Source organism: Protobothrops mucrosquamatus, unplaced genomic scaffold, assembly GCF_001527695.2.
Source record: "Protobothrops mucrosquamatus isolate PMUCROS unplaced genomic scaffold, P.Mucros_1.0 scaffold448, whole genome shotgun sequence".
Classification (NCBI taxonomy): domain Eukaryota; kingdom Metazoa; phylum Chordata; class Lepidosauria; order Squamata; family Viperidae; genus Protobothrops; species Protobothrops mucrosquamatus.
In genome coordinates, this window is record NW_015386771.1 from 1,165,629 (window position 1) to 1,189,373 (window position 23,745).

The 23,745-nt window shown below is 38.7% G+C and overlaps 1 protein-coding gene across 1 annotated transcript in view; it reads right to left on the minus strand.

Moving 5' to 3' along the window:
• PRKCE (protein kinase C epsilon) overlaps nucleotides 1-23,355 on the minus strand; it is a 206,989-nt gene extending 183,634 nt beyond the window's left edge. The window contains exon 1 of the mRNA XM_015816415.1: nucleotides 23,163-23,355. Within this exon, the coding sequence (XP_015671901.1) occupies nucleotides 23,163-23,355 (193 nt within the window). The remainder of the gene's footprint in view (nucleotides 1-23,162) is intronic.
• Between the last annotated feature and the right edge of the window lie 390 nt (nucleotides 23,356-23,745).

Genomic DNA, 23,745 nt, shown 5'->3' on the forward strand with positions numbered 1-23,745 from the left:
AATATGGAGAAGATGGATTGTTTATATTCAAAAGAAACACAGAGTGGTAGAATATAATTTAGGTTTCTAGATTTTTTTAAGCTTGTTTACTCTTTCTATCCTTTCTTGTAGATTAAGATACTTTGTGGAGTTAGAGATATTAGTATTTGTTTACTTTTATATGAATATTATCCTGGGATTAGGTTTGGGAAGTCCGGGGGGGGTGGGGGGGGTTTTGATTGGTTATTGTGTTTACTTACGATTGTTTTTTATGATGGAAAAAATAAATAAAATTTCTTTAAAAAAAATAATAATAATAATTTTCCTGCAGAATAAGTTAGTTCTACAAAAGTTCAAAAGCAGCATCTAGACAGTATCTCCCCACCACTTCCAAATCTAAAGACAGAGATAAGAAGTGCTTTAATAATAAATATTTGGAAGAAGATGACTTTGATGGAGATATAGCACTTCTACTGACAAAACTTTGAAGTAATCATGTTGGGGAATACATACAAGCTAGGAAAATGAGATTGTTTTTAAAAAATAAGAACATAAAATGGATTTTGAATGCATTACAGTATAACCGCTTGGACTTTGGAAGAGAATGAACAGAGGTCAATGTCTGAGTCTATGTTCACTGAACATTTTAGCTAAGTCCTTTATATAAAAAAAGGAATGTGTGTGTTATTTGAATATCAAATGAAGATGAGCTCCAGCATGAGTCCAAAAGCTCGGAAGACAAAACCCAGATTGGATCCTGCAATATTATCCTGGGACACATATATGTATTTGCCTTCATTCATATGAATAAATTATGGATTGTCAAGAATTAAAGATGGGGATTTGAAAAATAAGCCCTTTTAAGGGTACAGGTCATGCATTCAACCCTGGTGCAATTAGAAGTTATGGAATATTATTTATGACCACATACATAATGAGGAAAACTCTTGCATACAGGTACTTTTCAACACAGAGAAAATTTTATAAATGCAGTTAAACAATGATCTCATCTTCTGATGTTCAGATAATGGGAGGAAGCAGGCACATTGCTTCATCACCACATTCAATTAATGTATAGTGGGGGAGGGAGAGATATCCGTAAATTCTGCCTATACAGTAGTCAATCCATAGCAAATTGACTTTATATTTTGGCTAATTCACCTGTACTTCACTAAGCCAGAATGTAGCTTGGTTATGTTTTAACATGTAACATGAACCCAGCTAATTATGGCTTATTTAGCAAACCAGTATTACACAAACAACATTTCAGAAGTCGGGACAATATGCATTAAATTACAGCTCAAGTTTTGAGTAAGATATGAGTCACTGTGCACCAAAAATGAATCATTAACTGTTTTCCAGGTATATCAAATCTGAAAATGTAATACATGAAATGAGCTCCAACAGAATGTAATTAATTCTAGACAACTTCCATAGCCTTGAACTAATTTTCCTATTATGGTTGGTCAGAACATACAATGGATTTTGACTACTAGGCAAAAATCTGTTTATGATTTCACATTTCAGCTGCTTGACTCAGTGCTTTAGCTAAGCTCCAAATACTGTATAGTGCAAAGAAGGGAAAGAGAATCAATAATAAATAAGGATTCCTTAGAGGTCAAGCATGGAGTAACAACTGCCAATAGCTGGGTGAAATGTTCTTATTAATGAAATAATAGCATGCACAGAAGGCTAGATAATTAGGAACTCCCAGAATTGTAGGTCAGACTGGAAAATAAAATCAGTGACAACATAGTGGCTGGATTCATGTATGTTAAACCAAAATGTGCTCTGGTCTTCCATCTCTCCAGAAAGGTTAAATTTCAGTTCTCACAATTCCTAGGTGCAGAGCAAATGCTTAGGAATTTTGGGAAATAAAATAAAGAAATAATAAAATAAAAATTAAATTAAAATTAAAAATTGGTCTTATAAAGGGAACTTAGGACAATCTGCCATTTTCAAGAATAGTCCCATGTTATCGTAACATACAATTTTGCCCTATAATCCAACTATTAAGGTGAAGGTGGGCAAAAAAATAATCACAGGATAGCTAATATGGAAGATTGTTCACTGTATACTTATTTATTTGGGCCAAACTTTAGGCTACCAATAACAATTAGTGGGATGGCCACTGGATATAATGGACAGCTACACTGTAAACCTGTTGAACATATAGCCATGGACAATTAGCAGCTCCAGCAGCAGGTTATAATATAGACAAAATGCTACTGATTAGAATATATTCAAAGTATATATTAAGTAAGTACTGTGTCCTGGCACATATTGTTTCTAGTAAGTAACCAGCTCTGTCATCAGGAACAATAAGTGGAAGGATGTGGTTTAAGGCATATCCTGGGATGAACGATATGCCTACACCAATGTAACCTGGTATAGAACGCAATGGAGCAGCACTGGGCTACATTTTTTGAGGAATCAGCAGTGGCTGAAAACTAACATCAAAAGCACAGATGGCATTGATCGTTGACAGCCTCCAGTACGGGCAGTATTAAAAACAGCAGATTATGGAAGTCACTAGCAAAACTTCCAGTTGCATGATAGTTCCTGAATTAAAAACTGGTTATTGTACTGTAGCAAGTATTGTACTGAAAACTCAAATGGTACACAATCTACATAAAAATCTTAAGGCCAGTAGACTTTAAACAAAAGATCTTTAGGAAGGTAACGAAGTTATTACTCTGAACTGGATTTGGCATTTTATCACCTGGTTCCAATGAAAACTGAGAGCTGCTGAAACCATTACATCACCTGTGGTATAGGCAGACAGAGCCCAATTCTTCAGAGGGTTGATGGTTTACATGTGTATTCACCAGGACCTAAGAAACATCAAATCCATCCTCCCAAATACAATCCATCAACCATATAACATGGTATTAAAAAAAACCCTTGATATATTTCCAAAATTTACTGTGTGTCTAGGTCTGTGAGAACAGAACAAAGCAGACTATAAAACTCAATTAACCTTCTTTGGTTAATTGATTAGGCTTTGTTCAAACCACATTTACATCTATAGACTTTGAAATATTTATCACAGTGAAAGACCGGTACAGCATCTATGGACTTGGCTGACTGTATCTGACTGGGTTAAGTAGCTAAAGTTAAAAAGTGTAAATGTATTTTATTTGAATACATTAGCCATCCAACCCTAATAGACTTTATGATTATATAATAAATATTACATAATTTATCGTTATATTGTAAATATTTAAAATATTTTCAACATTTGATCCCAATCATAACTGCAAACTAATAATGGTTTTGAATTACCACATAACAAAGGCCAGTTGCATCATGCTGAGGCAATGCAAAAAAGTCGTGATACGTCACAACATGTCACGTGATGTGGTGAGTTTGACACCCGTGCTGTTGTGGATCTCTGCTCAGAATAAGGGGTTGGAATAGATGATACACTTCCAGCTCCATGATTTTATATAGCTGATTCCAATACATATACTTCCTGGAATATAATTCCTTTGTATTGGAAGGTAAGGTAAGAGCAATTATTCATTTTAAATCATCACACAAAGACTTGAAAAGCTAGACTACATTACTAATAAATGATGTGCACATGTACTAAAACAAAAATAAAATAAGTTTAAGTGTAAAACCCTTCAGAGGAATTGGATAAAATATGTCTTCCATGTGGTTTTAGATTTCAGATTCTGCTAGTGGGATTTTATTCCAAGCTGGAAAGAAATGCAGTAGAATTATTGTTTCCATATCTTGTAAAATTGTAATAATCACATGAATACTTTTCTCTTCTTCAAAGCCTTTGCTTGTGATAATCATACTCTGATCTTTGAGCTCATGCAAATATTTTTCTTTGCTGGTAGAAACCTAGTTATTTTCTATGGTTCCAAAATTAGCTTTGTCATAAAATTTTGCAGGCCAAATTTTATGCTACATATAGAATATTCAGGTCAACTAGCTGCAAAATAAGAGCTATGATTTAAGTTTCTATGGAGATTCTCAGTCATCCAGGTCATTGTTGTCCCAAAGGTATTTTTTCAAGAGGCAACTGGACTTTCTTGTTTTTCTTTGAAGACATTTCACTTCTCATTCAAGAAGCTTCTTCAGCTCTGACTGGATGGTGGGGAATAGAAGGATTTATATTCCTTGCAGACAGTTGACCATTTAATAAACTTCCAGAATTCTTAATTATGCTGGATAGTAAATAAAGCTAAAGGGATCAGAAAGGAAAAAAGCTTGCTGATATTGGCCATTTAATGTACATTTTGCCATTGCCTTATGATGTAACAAAGGATGAGATTGTATATATTCAAATTAAGCTCTCGGAATGCTCTGATGGTGCTAAAACAAAGGATTACCCCTTGAGATGAAGAAATAAATGATGACTATGGGTTTTTAAAATATAAAATCCAGATGTTATCTAGATCTCTCTATATATTTGAGTAAGAGATGAATTTTATTGTTTCAAAAACAAAAGTTCAGACATTGCTTATATTTATCTCAGCATCTTTGGAAGAAACAGTAGCAAAATAAGTGCATCAAGAAACATTCCAGCAGCAAGAAAAAAATATCATTTAGGTGACTGAAAGATTCTCCCATAACTCATTATTAGACAATGACAAAATAGAGCTTCTTGGCTTTAGCTTGGCCTGCTTCCTCTCCTGACCCCTGATCCCACTTTATTTATCTAGTCCCAAAATGAAAACCTTTGCAGTACTTTGCAGTCCCCTGGGAGAGACTAGTCCCATTGTGACCCTTTTTATTAAATTTCTTTTATGTCGTCCCACTTGAAAAATTAACAATAGAATACAGATAAAATGTAAGATTATGATTAAAGCTAGAAAGATGTCTGGAAGCACTCACCAGATTATACATCCAAGTCAAGTAAGTTTGGAAACCAAATGTTGGCCTGAATATAAATGTCTCTGCATATTCATTGGAAAGACAACAAAAACATTTATTAGCCTTCCTTAACAGGGAGCTTCGGAACCTGGGAACAGATACTGGAAAATTCTCCACTAACTCCCAACAAATGTGTCTTCATGATGAGGATAAGAAAAAAAAAACCTTTCAAAAAAATACACCTTTATATGATCATCACTGAGTACAAGCTTTATGTGCAGAGAGTTTCTAGTATGTATATTTTTTAAAAGAAAAGATAGTGATTGGAAATACCAAAGATCCTTGAGCATTATCAAAATTAATCAGTGTTATCAATCAGTCAATTGATAATGAGTGAAATGCTACACTAATGGGGAGGAAGACAACCTCTGCTGAACCTATGATAATTCTTAGCTTGTTGAATATTAGGAAAACCAATTTTCTAAGAAGTGGGGAAAGGAGGAGGGTCTTTTTCTGGCTGGAAGGGTTCAAGCAGAGGTTGGACAGCAATAATAATAATAATAATAATAATAATAATAATAATAATAATAATAATAATAATAGTAGTAGTAGTACTACTACTACTACTACTACTACTACTACTACAGTAAAGTTGGAAGGGACCTTGGAGGTCATCGAGTCCAACCCCCTACTCAGGCAGGAAACCCTATACCATTTCGGACAAATGGCTGTCTAGTCTCTTCTTAGAAACCTCCAGTATTGGAGCATTCACCGCTTCTGGAGGCAGGTTGTTCCACTGGTTAATTGTTCTAACTGTCAGGAAGTTTCTCCTTAGTTCTAGGTTGCTTCTCTCCTTGCTTAGTTTCCACCCGTTGCTTCTTGTCCTGCCTTCAGGCGCCTTGGAAAATAGCTTGACTCTCTCTTCTCCGTGGCAGCCCCTGAGATATTGGAACACTGCTATCATGTCCCCACTCGCCCCTCTCTTCATTAAACTAGACATACCCAATTCCAGCAACCGTTCCTTATATGCTTTAGCCTCCAGTCCCCAGGAAAGCTTTAAACTGAACTTCAACATTGACATGGCCTGGATTTGATGGGCTATTGTAACTCTATGAGTCTTACAAATGAAGACAGTACTTAGATCTTCTTAATTAATGCAATGGTGCTATGAGAACCCCTGGTGTTACTCCAAAGTCCCTGTAATAGTTACCTATATGTCATTATCATATCTGCCCATCTCCTGTTTTTGCTCCTGAACAACACTTGCCAGCAATTTCATGCACGATTCGCCTCCCTGATTTAATCTTATCATTTTTAAACCAATTGCTTTTCCATATGGATGCAGCGTAATTGCGATGAAACATGACTTTCCATTTTCTGGTTGCCTAAACAGTGTAGGCAGAATCCTTGTGTGGGAGACAAGATTTAAAAGAATACTAAATCATTTGCTTGTTCAGGGGAAGGGGGAAAAAAGAGAAGAATTTGGTTTGAGTAGAGAAAAGCAATGACATTTGCAACTGATAGCACACACCTCCTACACGCAACCTCATAAAACAGACAAAAAACAGCCAGGACATGGAAAACCCTATACTGAAATGACAGAGAAGGCAGAGTAGGAAAGAGCTGGTGGAATAAGAATTAGGAAACCAAAGATGGGTATGTCAAACATACATTGTTTGCTATTCTATTCTCTTCCTGATCAGAGGAAGAAATAGAATTCATGACCTGCTGGGTGGCAAACATGAAGAAGAATGAAATAAAGAAAACAATATCTTTCTGAGAATCAATTTTAGCATGAAAACGAACATAAGCACATATAGACCCAGAATTATAATCTTATTCTACATTTTTAAAAATAGAGGAAACAGAGTTAAAATACAGGCCTGAGCAAATACACCTTGCAGCTGCTATAAGTACTTCCAGAAGGCATCAAAATATTGAAAAAATTATTTAGTCCAACTGTCACCAGAAAAAGAGAATCCCACAAATATTTCTGGGAGGTATAATTAAATATAATTTAATAATTAAATAGTTTATAATTAAATAGTTTACCTGTTGCCTTAACACAGTGATGGTGAACCTTTTAGAGACTGAGTGCCCAAACTCCAACCCAAAACCCACTTATGCATCGTCGAATGCCGGGTGGGTGTGGCCCATTGGTGGGTGTGGCCCATTGGGTGGGCGTGGCTGTGGTGGTAACAGCAGACTGGGTGGGACTAAAAAGTTCAATCAATCAATTCCAACTTTGCAAGATCTTTTTTTTGTCCCGCGAGAAGTTGAAATTGACTGATTGAAACTTTTTTTTTTTTGCACATGGTAGTGGAGGCCTAAAGTAAAAAGGTTTTATAAAACCCAGCTGAAGGCCTAGGACTGGGGCGACGGCACGTGTGCCCACAGAGAGGGCTCTGAGTGCCGCCTCTGGCACCCGTGCCATAGGTTCGCCACCACTGCCTTAACACAATTGTTTTACAGGACTTTGTTTACAGACAAGGCTAATTTTGTTAACAATTGTTAAGGGATAAAAAATCAAATGGCATTCCAAAGGCATCACTCAAGAATAATGTTCATTTATTTGTATTTTAAGTATTTTTTATTAACATGTGTGGTAGCTATCTGGTGATGAATATTCATGTGTGTAAATACATTGTTTCAGTTCTTGTCATCAATATCTAGATTTTAAGCTTTTCAGAGACTTTCTTTCATGTACTATCTGAAATGCACTGGGTAGTAATTAGAGGTAAGTATTTGTGATAGATTTCTTTCCCCAGAATAGGTCATCTGATCTTATCAGAGTTTGTATCTGTAAAAAAAAAAATGACTGTTGTAATTTGTATTTTGTTGTATCAGTTTTATCCTCTATTGTATGAACTGTATATTTCATAGATCCTGCATTTATTTTATAAACATTTAATGTACAGTATCCATTTTACTTTAATTATATGTTCAATTTACTTTGGTTACCGAGAAGAATTTAACCTAAAACTGAGAAGCATTTAACCAAATGCTGAGAAGCATTTAACCAAGCATTTCACCAAAAGAAATGAAATAAATGCATGTATCATTATTATAGGCAAATGTGGTTGTAATTCTACCTTACTTCAGGACTACTGTTTTTTACTTACTGAGGAAAAATCCTTCCCTTTCTGCCTCTAAGATCAGATGGGAGAAAAATCAATGTATTGAAGTGACCTTTGCCTAAACTCAGCTTTCATCTGTTATTTAAACTAGCTCTGCACTTCAGCTAGACTCTGATATAGCTTCTGTAGGTAATTAAATGATTCTAATATCATAAATTCCATTTTTAAACAAAGAGGAAAGGAATGAAATAACCTCTGAAGAGCTGGTTTCATATAAGATCAAGCACTGTTCAGTGTTATGGAAGCTAAACCAGAAACAGGTGGGGCATGAAAAGCCAGACCTATAGAACATAAGCAGGGACCTTAAATAAAGATTTAGAAGAACCAAAAAAGGAAGAGAAAATTGAGACAACAGATGTTCAGTGGGTGTTCAAATCATATCACACCATTGTCCCCCCCCCCCCCAAAAAAAGCCTATCTTCATTATTGAAATGTACAGATCTTGCCAGGCTTTTGATTTTCTGGTTGCCTAAACATGGCCAGATGTTTTACTGCAGATATAACCAATGCACTGGTAATGAGAAAGGCTGTGGGTGCCCTTTCACTTTAAAAGGAATCAAAGGGAAAAGCTACTTTGTTGTGCTATATAATGTTAGCCTCCTTAGAAATGCACTTAATTTACTGAGCTACAACAATCTGTGTAGCATGCACTATTTCTACTTGGATTCATAGCCATTTGGCCATCTATACCTTTTGTTTTGTTTTGCAAAATATTCCTGCCCTTTGGCTCAGTTTTCCCTTCCAATTTAATCCTGAAAACTGCTTACCTTAGCAGGTGAGTAGTAAGCTATTCATCCTTTGCATTATGTCCATTCAATATTACCCAATCTTATTAAGGTGTTGTTATTATTATTATTGTTTCTAATAATTGTATATCTGTTTTAAAAGAGAGTTAAAGGAGGTTATAGATATGTTATTTTAATAGTTGATTAATGTTAATTAGAGTATGATTATGTTATTGTTAACCCTGTGATGGGCACTGGGAAGTGAGGGGGGAGGGAGGGGGGGCGAAGGGTGGGAAGGGGAAGGGGGGGATTTATATTGTAAAATTTGATAAAATTTTCAATAAAAAAAAAATATTACCCAATCACAAGTTGCTTGTAATCAATTAGGGATAAGGGATAAAATGAAGCAAGCATTTCCAATAAAAGAGAAAGCAGGAGGATAGGAAATCTGCAGGCCCATGTCATAGTAATTAGCATCATCCCCTAAGCATTTATGTTTATTCCGTGGTCTCTAATTAACTGGGCTAATCAATCCAATGACACCAATGGGGAATAAAAATGACAATGTAAAATGTTTTGCCCCAAGTCTCTAAGGAAGCCCTGCAAATACTAGCATATTGTATATCACAGGAGGAGACAGGCCAATAGCTTCACTGGATGAAGTGATGTATGGCAGAACTGAAACTGTATGGCTTTCACTTCTCAAAACCTTGTAATGACTGCAGCACAGGAAAATATATTGGGTAAGGGAATATACTTGACATTTTTAGAGAACACTAATAAAACAGTATCCATAGGATATTTGCTGCTTCCCAAACTGGCCAGTCATAAAACATGTATTTTCCAGTTAGGTTGAAGTTGAGCAACCTTAACAGATGAGTTTCCTCCTCACAATCTTCTGGTTCGCAGCATACTTATTTATCTGAGACAGGATGCCACATTTCCAAATAAAGCATTGGTGTTGTGTATGTGTTGTGTATGTGTTGTGTATGTTAAAATCTGCAAGATGGCTCAGAAAGGAACTCTTGCTTGAAGAATCCAATCCCAAGAATAGCCCTAAAAATGGACCTGTGTGCTGAACTGTAATTTGGAGTACAATAGGAACAAATATTATTTAGAGGCAATATTAAACATACTTCACAGTCCTATATTTCATTTTATTTAAATGTAGTTGAAACTATTGTGCCGTCAGGATATAGTATGCAGAATTAGAATTCGTCATGACTCCATGTATAGCATACAATATACTATTACATCATCTCTAATCTCTAACTATTTCATCTTGGAAAAAGGAACTTTACTAACAGTCTTTGAATAAGATGGACATTTTATCAAGTATAATAATCAAAGTTATAGTTGACCCAGGGAAAGAAGTACAAAGCAAAAATTCTGGGTTTACTTTTCTATCTACTGGTGAAACAGATATTACAGCCTCGTGGGAGTATAAAAGCATCTCCCAATAATTCCTTTTATCACCCTGAATAAAAAAAAGGATTTGCTAATACAAGGGGAATGAGGAAGGAAGGGCAAAATCTCCTTTCCCACTAGATGGCAGTGTTGTTTTCTTTGGGAAAAAAATAAAAAAAAAATAAAACTTGCTTATAAACAGTGAATGAAAAGAAAAAGAGGCTATTCTATGAAAGTGAAAACTGAGGATCTGGAGAGAAGGACAGAAGAGAACGAGTACATATCTCCAACACCAAGTTCGCCCAACAATCAAGAGCCAATAAATAATTAGCTCAAACAATACCCAAGATTTTGCAAATTGGAGAGTTTTAATTAGGATTCTCTAGCCATGCCAACTGATAATTCAAGTGATTGTAGTATCACTAACCATCAGTTCAATGTCTCGCATGACATCGCAATAGGTGTGAAGAGCACCACTGAATCTGCAGAATCAACTCCAGGAGCAAATTATCTTGATTCACACTTCACCTCTCATTGTGATTTTTGGCAGCTGGCTGAAGCATAATTTATAGAGTTTCACAGGATTTAACAGTGCTATATAGAATTGTGTTTAGAGAAAAAAGAAAAAGAAATTGAGAGGAAGAAAAAGGAATGAGATTTCCAGGTTTTAAAATATTCGGGGATTAATTCAAGATGTTTTTATCCCTTTCTACTAATAATAATAATATCCAAAGCAACATCAACAATATAAAAAAGATGCATGAGCAGCACTGAGAGCCAGTCTGGGCTAGTGGTTAAAGGCAGTGGGCTAGAAACCAGGAAACTGTGAGTTCTAATCCTGCCTTGACTATAAAGCCAGCTGGGTGACCTTGGGCCACTTACACTCTCTCAGCCTAAGAAGAAGACAAACACAAGCCACTTTCAAAAATTATACCAACTAAATTACAGGAAGTTATCCAGGCCGTCACCAGGAGTCAACACTGATTCCAAAGTATGTGAGCTCATACACACACAGAGCAGCAGCACTAGAAAACAGAACAGGGAATAAAAAGCAACAAGCTGTTTAAAAGGATTCAAGAAAATAAAATGCCCATGTAGTGAGATTTTTCCTTTTCCGAATTACCACCTATTTTATTTGGGACAGGGGAATCTAGAGGAGTTAACCTCCTACAGCTTGATGATACAATATTATTTCAAGTGTGATCCAGCTATTCAAACCCCAGATTCAGAGTACATTTGAAGTCCTCTTCAGGATCCCACTTGGGAGTCAATTAGCCTTTTTGGTTGTAGCATGAAGCACCTGCTTACTGCTCACCTAGTACTCACTCTGATGTTCTCAAGGCCAGCTGAGGATTTCTTCTCAATATTTGCTATTTTATCCAATCAAGTAACAGATTTAAATGGTTTGGACCAGTTTGTTAATGATAGACATTGTTTTGGGTGGTTTCCAAGTATGTAGACACAAGGCATCTTTTGTAACTGAAGCTTTTCTCCCCTCCTTCGTTCTTAGAATTCTCTAAATCCAACCAAGATGCTCTCCAGATTAAAAAAAAAATAATCTATGGAAATACTATGTTACAGGGGTTATGCAACTGCCCAAAATTGGAAGGAGGATTTTTATACTGATATGGTCTAATATGGTCTAATATGTCAAAGTATCTTTTCCAATTTTAGGGGAATTTGCCTGCACTGGATACAAGTTTTTTCTTGTTTTATTGTAAGTGTCAGCTGTCCCAACTTGGTTAGTTAGAAAAGAAAGACACTTGAATCCATTGATAATGAAGGTACACTTTACTAAAGCCAAGTAGTTACAATGTAGCAAAGCCGGATCTGAACTTTCATGCCCAAAGCATCTGGTTAAGTTTTCCCTTCTTCCCCACTTCCCCCCTGGTTATCTCTAGCTGTCCAATTACATTCAAACAAATTGTTTTGGTAATAGTCCCTGGTTTGGCTGACTGGAAGGTGTTGCATTCCATTGTGTGAACTTGGAACAGACAGCGGCTCTCACGGGATGCCACGACAAGTAGTTTCAATTCCCCTTATGCTAGCCCCCCCTTATCCTACCCTGCAGCTCCCTTCCCCTGTTGCATTTGGCAGACTGGCATCTAGTGAAGCAGCAGCATGGCAGTCTTGACAGTAACGTTCTATTAGTGTTTTTTTTAACTATTCAGCTCCCTAGCTGCATGGAAGAGGACTTCATAAATTTCCTAAAAGAAATAAATTAACAAAATGAGGAGAATCTCCATTGCACTGGCAAACAAGGCAACTCAACTGAAAAGGGGGCACCAAGCATTAAGCTGGCAGGAATAGCCAACACCCCAGAAGAGAAGCCTGGGATCAAAAAAAAATAAATCTTGGCAGACTTGAACAATGGGCCCTATTCAACATCATGAAATTTAAAGAGGAGAAAACCAAGGTTTTACACCTAGGCAGAAAAAACCAAAGGTACAAGTACAGATTAGGTGAAATCTGGCTCAAAAACCATAACTGTGAGAGGGACCTTTGCATCCTTGTGGACGATCACCTAAATATGAGTTACTGTAGCAGTGTGCGGCAGCAGCCAAAAAAGCTAATAAAATCCTTGGTTGTATAAACAGAGGCATAGAATCAAAATCACATGAAATACCGCTTTATAAAGCCTTAGTAAGGCCACACCTGGAATACTGCATCCAGTTTTGGTCACCATATTACAAAAAAGATGTTGAGGCTTTGGAAAAAGTGCAAAAAAGAGAAACTAAGATGATTAAAGGCCTGGACATATGTGTCAACTCTACAAATGAGCATGGCTGCAGCCATTTTTCCTACTCATTTTCGGTTGCCACATAGAATGGAGGGAGGGGGAGTTGTCCAGGTGTTTCACTAGTCTAAATAATCTTTGGTCCCATGGGAACCAAGGTCATCGGCTGCTCCTGTGACTGCAGGCTGGGCATTGTGTAAAAAGCCCTCCAAGAAGATGTATTGGGGAACGTAGTTGCTTGCATAGATTTAGGGTAGGATTTTTTTAACTTTGTATTGGGGAATTGTTATGTGTGTTTCCAGATTTGGTTTCACTTTTGATGTGCCGATACTTTGTAACTAATAAACATGTTCTCTGAGGAATTTGCAAGTCTTGGAGTTCTGCTTTATTCGTTTCTGTCTCTTGGAACCATGACAATATGAAGAATGGTTGCAGGATTTGGGTTTGGCTAGTCTAGAGAAAAGAAGGACTAAGGTTGACATGACAGCAATATTCCAATATTTGAGAGGGTGCCACAAAGAGGAGGGGGTTAACTTATTTACCAAAGCACCTGTAGGCTGGACAAGAAACTAACCAAGGAGAGAATCAACCTAGAACTAAGGAGAAACTTCCTAACAGTGAGAAAAATTATCCCGTGGAACAGCTTACTTTCAGATGTTGTGGGTGCTTCATCACTAGAGGTGTCAACCTCCAGCTGAAAAGCCCAACTAAAGCAGAACACCAGAGCCATTGCATTTTCTAATGTATACTTTATTGACCAGATATAAACCGGCAGGGTTAAAAGAAAGCTAACTCTGAGGAAATGGCAGGAAGCAGTTAATTAAAAAGATGGAGCTTTCCTTCCCCTCTCTGACAGGTTCGGGTCACATTGTCCAATACATCGTTCAGTAATTATTATGAGAAGAAACTTTAGTTCACCAAAACAACTCTTCAACAGCTCTGGCTCTCACACTGAGAAGACACCTGTGGATTGAAAATTCTCCCTTCTCTCCCTCCCATGCTGTTGGCAAGTTAGAAGCATGTAATGGTCCTAAAGACCGTAGGCTTCGTAACTTGACAAGAGGTTTTTAAGAAGAGGCTGGACAGTCACTTGTTCGAAATGGTATAGGGTCTCCTGCTTGAGCAGCGGATTGGACTACAAGACCTCCAAGGTTCCTTCCAGCTCTATTCTGATTGATTGATTGATTGATTGATTGATTGATTGATTGATTGAAAATAGCCAGGGTCTATCATCCCTTCCTCCCCAAAAAACTAATATACATGGAATCTGCTTGAGAAGAAAAATGCCTCTTCCTCAGCTACTCTCCTTCGCTTTTTACCTTAAACCTTCCCAAGCAGTGGCCCAGACTAGCTCTTCTATTTTGCTCACCTTATCAAAAGCAAAGAACCGAAATCGACTAATTTCAGTTAGAATTTACCAGCCTTCCCCAACCTTCTATTCTGACTGTGTTGGATTTGTCACAGAATTTAGATCCAATGGGGGAATCTGAGTATAGGTACGTTGTTAGACAAGGCAATTCTGTGGAATCATTATTTCATGTACATTAAAAAATCTATAGCACATACCCTGTAGGCTGCAGGACAGAATGCAAATTTTAAAAAAATGAAACAAAATACAAACTTGCAAATTTGTAGAAGCATTAAAGCATCATACAGATTGTCACTAATTTAATAAAGATTTATATGCTTCTGCTCTTTCTGTATATAGAATAGTATAGTACAGGAGTCGGCAACCTAAAATGGTGAAAGAGCCACTTGGACCCGTTTCCCTCACAAAAAAAACCCCCTGGGAGCCGCAAAATGTGCGCATGCATGCGCGCATGCGCACACACGCGCACACACGTAATGGGGCTTGATTGAAGAGTGGAGCCTAAGGCGACACATCCAGCTCTGGTATGGACGGCTCCGCCGTCCTGGCTTCACCTCCCCTCGGAAAAGACTGCTCTCCCCCCTTTGCTGAAGCGGCGAGCGGAGGGGAGCTTGCCTTGGGCACGGCAGGGCTGCTGGAGGCTGAGGCCCCCAAAGGTGCGGACCAGGCTATCTTCCATAGCAGTGGGAAGGCGACCGCGGGAGCAACCGCCTGCTCATCTCCCCCGGCGGTGGCGGCGGCAACCGCGGAGCCATCTGGTGGTGTTTATACGGCCCTCCACGTGACTGAGATAGGCAGCGCTGCCCCACTCCGCCCAGCCCTCATTTCCCCAGAGCAGAATTGGGGCCGCGCCAAAGGAGCCGGCTGAAAGTGGTGCCTTGAACTACCCCTCCGAGGACGGCGCTTTGGAGGAAGGCCGGAGCGCGGCACCCTTGCCAGAGAACTAGTCAGCCCCACTAACTAACATGTGAACACCACGCTAAGAACGGCCTTAACTAAGTTCAATCGGACAGGAAAGTTCCAATCCGATGGAGGCTCCTGCAAAGTCAGCTCAGTCATTGGGATCACGCAGTTCAGTGGGCTTCATGCTCCCCCCCCCAAGCTATTAATTCAGAACCAGGCAGCACTTGGCTTGCAATCGGTTGGAGAAAACAGGTGGATAGGATTGCAGCCAACGATAGTAGGACATTAGAGCCGCCAACTCTAGTCTCCACCCGGGCGGGCAGGCGAGCAAAACCCCGGCTTCTGGCTGTGTGGCTGCCTCCCTCCGGAGCTGTCTTTCCCTTCCCCGGGCCATGCGCCATCTTCTCTTTGCAAAGGAACACAAAAGCTTTCGGGGTTTTGCTCACCTGCCCGCCCGGGTGGAGACCAGAGTTGGCGGCTCTAACGTCCTACTATCGTTGGCTGCAATCCTATCCACCTGTTTTCTCCAACCGATTGCAAGACGCTGGGCAGCACGAACTAAGCGGCGGCAGGAGGGATGCGGGGCCTTGGCTTTTTGCTTATCAAGACCGTGTTCAGTTCGTGCTGCCCAGTGTCTTGTTCCGCTGCCGCTCAGGCCCCTTTTTTGCCGCTGGAAACATGCCGCATTAGCTGGCACCGCAGGGGGGTGGTCCCATGGCAACGCAGACAGTCCGGGCCGTGTGCCACCGGTGTCTCCGGTCCCGAGCCGCGAGCCACAGGAAATATCCGGGCCCAAGTTGTCCGCTGCAAGGACACCCCGCCCACGGCAGCGCCGCCAAACCGCTTTCTATGCTGCTGGCGTCCCCGGGCTGGAGCCGTGAAAGCCAATCCAGCTGGTCATCGCGGTGTGGAACTGGGCCGCGGAGGCCAAGCCTTGCTCACCGGCAACACTGGAGCTTCCCACACTGACCGGTAGGTCTTCCATGCCGCTCCGCTCAGACCGCCGGCTTCTTGCTACAGGGCTGTCTCCCTCCGGAGCTGTCTTCCCCCCCCTCCCGTCTATGTTGAGCCCATGGCGAACAGCGTCCTACAAACCAAAGAAGTTGAACCAATCAATTCAAACTTCTTTCGTGAGAAGTTTGAATTGATTGGTTCAACTTTTTGAGTCCTATTTTTGGGGGGGGGCACTGCACGTGGCTGGGAGCCGCAGGAGACGGCTGAAAGAGCCGCATGCGGCACCGGAGCCACGGGTTGCCGACCCGTGGTATAGTATATATACAGAAAAAGATACTGTGATATCTAAGTTACCTTTTATACATGTTCTGGTTTGAAATATATCTTTCTGGGTGGTGTTACAACTGAAAATATTTGGGAATCTGGTAATGCAGGAAATGGCTACATCAGAACATTTCTGGCTGAAAAAGAACAGTGGAATTTTAATGCATATACATAGCATAGGCACTATGCTGCATCATAGGATAAGATTTTTTTAATCAAGTACCTCAAATAAGCTAACTTACTGAATGTGTCCAAAATCCAGGACCCCAAGGGAATGAAATTTGGGGATGTTGAATAGAATAGAATAGAATAGAATAGAATAGAATAGAATAGAATAGAATAGAATCTGGAAGGGACCTTGGAGGTCTTCCAGTCCAGCCCCCTGCTCAAGTAGGAGAACCTATACTGTCTCAGACAGGTGAATATCTAGTCTCTTCTTTAAAATCTCCAGTGATGGAACACTAATGATTTCTGGGGGTAAGCTGTTCCACTGGTTGATTGTCCTCACTGTCAGGAAGTTTCTCCTTAATTCCAGGTTGCTTCTCTCTTTGATCAATTTCCAACCATTGTTTCTCATCCTTCCCTCTGGTGCTTTGATGAACAACCTGGCCCCCTCTGCCTTGTGGCAGCCCCTTAGATACTGGAACACTGCTATCATATCTCCCCTATTTCTTCTTTTCTTTAGACTAGCCAAACCCAAGTCCCGCAGCTGTTCTTCGTATGTTTTAGTCTCCAGGCCTTTGATCATCTTTGTTGTTCTTCTCTCAACATCTTTTTTGTGATATGGTGACCAAAATTGGCTGCAGTATTCCAGGAGTGGTCTTGCTAAGGTTTTATAAAGCGGTACTAATACTTCACATGATTTTGATTCTATGCCTCTGTTTATACAATCCAGGATTGTTGTGGCTGCTTGATTGCTACTGGCTTCTGCTGCACTACTGGGTAGCTGCTGCAATCATGTGATCTTCATTTTCAATATTCTGTGACAGTTTCCTGGGGAAGGAAGGAAGGAAGGAAGGAAGGAAGGAAGGAAGGGAGGGAGGGAGGGAGGGAGGGAGGGAGGGAGGGAGGGAGGGAGGAAAGAAGGAAGGGAGAGAGGGAGGAAGGAAGGAAGGAAGGAAGGAAGGAAGGAAGGAAGGAAGGAAGGAAGGAAGGAAGGAAGGAAGGAAGGAAGGAAGATTTCTGATGCACCCTGCCAGTTTTCCAGAAATAAACTCAGTGGGAAAATTGGCAGTAAGTCAGAAGTAATTCCTACTACCACTGTTTTTTGCCCACTTGTGTCATTATGTTTCTCTGTTTAGGTAAGGAAATATCTTTGAAATTACTTTTTAATTAAATACATGAAGAAGTTACAGTATTTTGTAACTTTTGTTCTGAAGTTATTATTTCATTAACATTTCTTAGAAGGCTGCTTAAAATAACAAAGATTTGCTATAAAAATAATCTAAAACTCAACTCTGCACTTTCTAAACTTGGAAAGTTACTTCTCTCACCTAAAACAAACATAATTTATTCAAAACAGATTGAATAATAAGACTCATTTTCTAACCTTTGCATAATGATAAGAAACATGGAATTGATGAAAAACAAACATCAATGTAATCTGAATGGAAAAACAAACATTAAGTGCAAATACATATTCTGCCATAGTCACTTGATTTAGTAATCTTATACTTTTTATTGTCATCTATTTGAACAGTTTTATAAAATTCTACCCCTTTATTAAAATCACAAGTAAAATGCACCTCACTGATTATTCTTTACAGTTCCGCTTAGATGTCTGTCAAACCGTCACAACATAGAAACAAGTTGTTGGTGACAATCAGTTGTCTGTTTATATTTCTCAACTTCTCTTCCTCATTCTTTCATGTGTCATAGACATGGCTCCTTGGAAGTAGACAGGGTTATACTATGGCTTGTCATTTCCAATAATGCAGCATAAAATACATAATATTTAAGGCTCAAATGGTTCATGTTTATACAGTTTACCTGTCAAACTGTAAATTACTTTTTAAAAACTTAAGATGTCGTTCCAAATACTTGCTTAGCTACCCTAACATGATTTTGGAGGATGTCCGGATTCAACCTCCAATGCTCAACATTGTACTTTCATTTCAACCTATAAACTTCCACTCTGCTTAGTGACTTTGAGCTCATCCTGAGATGCCCTAATAAAAATATTGCTGTAATGGGTTTTTTATTTATTTTTATTTTTTGGTCAATTTTTAATGACTATGACAAATAGAAAGTTAAAAAGGTTCCAAATAAAACTCTTCATTCATCAGTTCACAATGTTCTGTGATGCTGATTAAAGTGTAAGAACCTCTTCACACAATTGGATGGCCAGTGCAAAAATTATATGGTACTCAAATGGTTCTGTGAAAAATTGGCACTTGGTATATGGAATCTTCCAAATGCGTGAGTCTAAGGGGAATACAAACAAATTCACAAAAAGTGTTATGAAAAGATTAACAGGAGAGCACGCTCTATTGGGTCAGCTGTAACTATCTGCCAACACTTCAGCTTCTATTCTCCATGGGATATTTGAGTCATCAGCTATTCCCATTCTGGCTTCACCAAGGAAAGAGGTAATATAGCAAGGATGGGACCAATTGCTCCTTCCAGAAACATTTTCCTCAATCAGTCACTGTGAGACTGTATACTGTATATCATGTTTAAAAGCTGCCTCTGAGTTTTTCGCCTTCTTTTCCCCTTATGATTGTTTTTGCATTTTGTGTTATGCCTGTAGACAGAATAACCTAGAGAAAAAAATGACTCTTTAATATAGTACAACAAAACAGATAAAATAACTCGAAATCAGGAGATTGGTGGCACCTTTTCTGATTAACACATTTTATTAAAAGCATAAGCTTTTGTGAGCTGCAGCTTATGCCTTTTACAAAACGTGTTACTTGGAAGTGGTACTACCAGGCTTTTGATTTTAACTACCATAGATTAAGATGATTTTCTTCCTGTACCATGGGTATCAAACTCGCCACGTCACATGACGTGTCACGACATATCATAACTTTTTTTGCATTGCTGGAGCTGGGGTGGGTGCGGTCTCTGTATGATGCAACCGGCCTGCGGGCCGGCAGTTTGACACCTTGTCCTACACTGTATAAAATGATCTGACAATTTATGATCAATATCTGAACTGGCTGTATAATTCTATCATGGGAAAAATTAAATCACATATTCCTTACATGCCATGATATGTTATTTGGCTATATGCAATGGTGACCACGGATCAGCTTTCACTAAATTTTCTTATCATTGAAATATAATATTCCTTACCCAAGCAACTGTGATTTTTTCAGCCTACTGTCCTCCAGTTATGGTACATCTTTGGCTATTTTATCATTTGACTTCCCAGATAAACATAAACTTCTCCAACGTTTAAACTGAAGTTGTACTTTCAGACAAAAGCATGATTTTTCCCTATTGCAAGACCATACATTCTAGACATTGACAATGATCAGTACAACTCCATTTAAGGGCATCTGCAGGAAGTAATTGGCAAAGGATTATTGCAGATTTACACAATCAGAACCCCTCATAGCTGGCTCAGGAATTCTGGAAGTTGAAGTCCACAGGTCATAAAGGGGCAATAGTTCCCTACCCCTGTCTTACTGCTTCAGAGGTGAAAGAGATTCTGACTAGATGGCTTGTCTTCATATATTGAAGATGTGCTGAAGCCAAATCTCTTTTTTCCTACCAACCAAATCCCTATTTGTGAGGATAGAGATGAAGTGGGGGTGGAAATACATGCTTCTACAGAGCTGAGACTGGCTGCCATGGAAATTCCTGTATATTCTCTGCTGATCCTAATTCCCTCCTCACAATCACCCCTCTGTTTCAAACATGTCAGAGGCCACATTTAGATAAAGTCATGGCTGATTATAATTATTGTTAGTTGTATTTGTTTTAGTGATATTTACAAATCTTGTTCTCATTTGAGCTTCAGGAGATAGAAGGAAGAATTAATGACTGACATGCATGTGTCGGTTATTTGCATTAGACCAGCAAGGTTTTTGCTTCAACCTTTTTTAAACAATAGCAATTAAAAAGTTCTCCCACCTACCCAGCCCACTCACGTCTAATAACACAGTTAAAACCGAAGAAAGGTTGAGGTGAAACATTTTTTGTATCTGTTCTGCTGGGGGGAGGGAGGCTTTTCATATGTCTCTGACCAGAGAAATGATATGTACCTCAGATATAATTTGGTACTTGGTTCTGTTGATAGATCTTGGGACCATTTTTTTCAGAGGCCATTCTCTCTTGAGGCTTTACAAAGTGCTGTCAATGAAGTCTTACTGAAATGGAGTCATCCTTCTATATTTGTGTGTGATGACTTAAGCCTCCCAATCTAATTTAATCTTTCTTCTACTGATTATATGTCATCAACCTGGTGTCAACTCTTAGCAACCACATAGATTGATTTTCTATTTTGTTCATAACAATCTGTCCACCACCTGATCCTTTAGATCTTCCAACAGTGTACCCATCACTGCTATAATTGAGTCCATGCAACTTGCTGCTGGTCATTCTCCCCCCCCCCCATTTTGCTCATTTCAGCTTAATGTACTTTTTTTTTTCTCTTCCAATACTCAGCCTACATTGTGAAAATCTACAAGTCCATGCATTTTCTTGACAAGGTTTTTCAAAAGTGGTCTGCCATTGCCTCCTTCCTAAATTTGAGACAAAGTGACTGTCTCAAGGCACCCAGTTGGCTTTGTGCCTAAGATGGAACTAGAACTTATGCCTTAACCATTATACCTTGAGGTTGAAAATATTTCTTCCAAATCATTTTTTCTGGAACGGGCTCTCATATGCTATTTAAGAGAATTTAATAATAATATATTCAAATATGACAATTTGAAGTTGGTCATTTGTTCCATCTATGCCTTGAGTAAGACCTCTAGGTTGATTTGTTTGAAGATCCATTTGTATGTCCCTGGTATTCTCAGAAGTTTTCTTTCCACAGCAAAGTTCAAACACTTTGACTGTCTTTCAAAATCCAACTTTCACTTACAGTCTGTCACAAGAAAAACCATTGCCTGTACAATTCTGATCTTTTTAGGCATGAACACACATTATGGCCTTTTTAAGACCTTCGTTTCTACTCTACAAGTGCTATCTGTAATGCATTTCTTGACTACTTGTGTCTTTAATATTGATAGTTGATTCTAAAAAGGAGAAGCTGTTCACCACTTATGTATCATCATCATCAATACTAAAGCTGGTTGCTGTACTTATTGTCATGAGATTGGTCTTCTTTATATTTAAACATAATCTTATTTTTTTCACCATTTTTGATTTTGCTTATAAAAGCTTGCATTTGCTTCTATTAAAGTTGCATCATCAGCATAGGGCAAATTATTTTTTTCTTCTATAAGCTAAATTATAGATTACAAGGACTGCAAGGAAGTCATTATTCAACTTAAAAATATTTATTATACCATGGTACCATTTAATTACAAATAAAAATTGATGAGGATAATAATAAAAACAGCAACCTAGTAACCAGCCAGCACATGAGCATTAGTCAGAGATGTTCTAGCATACCACTGTAGACTAAGGTGCTTTCCAGTTAATAATCTGGCAAAACAGGAGAAATGCACTGCATTTTTTTTAAAAAAGTGATATTCCTGGAAGTTAGTATTAGGAGTATGCACACTTTAAAAATGATTTGGAAGAAGTATTTTAAACCTCAAGAGAATGCAGAGTGCAGTATTGTACTGTTCTGTTATTCATTAAAGCCATCTGATGTTGTTTCAGGATTTTGCATAGGCCTGAAAAAGAGGACATCATTTTAGGAATCCCATCAAAGGCATGCTGCTTTAATGATTCCATTTAATAAAGCAATGGGGTTTTTTTTCCAGCAGATCCAGAACATTGAAAAAATATGTCTGTGCTTTAATGAATAGCAAAGAGGCACTTTGCACACATGAGTTCCAAAGCATTTCTTCCAAATCAGGCTGAAGTGTGCATTGCCATAGATTAAAAATTGTTTTAGATGGCAAGCCAACTTGAGTTCACTGAAAGCAGAAAGAACAGAACCAAGGATCTGTACAATTCAATGAATAAACTACTTTTAGAAGGTTTTAAAATCAACTTGCATCCTGCCAATATTGGTTTAGAATATTATTCAAGCATTGAAATAAAAATCCACAATGTGTATTAGATGCAGTTCTTTATCAAAGTATGACAGTTATGTTCAGAAAAAAAACTTTGCAAACTTCTAAAGACAATTCATTAAATGTTGAAGTTTGTTTGTTTATCAAATTAATATGACATCTCATAAGAAGTGATTCTGGGTGGTATACAACAAATAAAACAATATATAAAAACAATCATTATTGAAAAATCTAAAAATATTTTTTTAAAAAAAACCACCAAAGAGTAAATTAAACACAACGATGGAGCCATTGCAGAATATCATCAGTCCACTAGATCTGATAACGCACTCAGTTTTTGAAGGATTTATGGAACATCAAGAGGGATGGATAGGGAAGGAGGACAATGTTCCATTCAGCAGGAACCAAGGCAAAGAAAGCCTAATCTGCCTGATCTATTGGGGCAGGCAAATGTAGGGGAGGGGAGGGGAGAGGGGAGGGGAGGAGAGGGGAAAGGGGAGGGGAGGGGAGGGCAGAAGAGAGCACCGAACCCTGTGTGGCACCCCCACATAGTAGTGGCCAAGGGTAGGACCTCTCCTCTCTAATCACCAATGGTTGAAATTGAGGAACCAGCACAACACTGTGCCTCCCACTCCCCAAGCTAATCCAAAAGGATACCATGGTTGATGGTATTGAAAATGTCAGAGAGGTCAAGTAGGGCAAAGATGGATACACAACCACCATCTTCCCTTAGCCAGAGGTCATTAGAAAGTGCAACCAATTCTAGCCCATGCCTGGGCCTGAATCCCAAGTGAAAGGAATCCAGATAATCCATTTTTCCAAGATCCTCTGAAACCACCTTGTCAATCATCTTCGCCAACAAAGGAAGGTTAGATATTGTATGAAAATTGTCCAGGAGGGTAGGATACAATGTTGGCTTCTTGAGGATGAGGCAAACCAAAGCTTCCTTAAGAGGTAAAGGAACAACTCCCCTTATTCAAAGATGAATAAATCACTGCTAGAACCCACTCACACAACATTTACTTTTACTAAATGAATACATTTATTTATTTTATTTATTTATTTTCATTAACTTATATGCCGCCCTTCTCCCCATGGGACTCAGGGCGGCTCACAGCATGTTAAAACAATATAAAACATTATCCCCTATAAAAGCCAATTAAAAACCAAATATTTATCGCTGTGTCTTATTAAAATCATTAAAATTGTCCCTATTTAAAATTCACCCTAGGTCAGACCC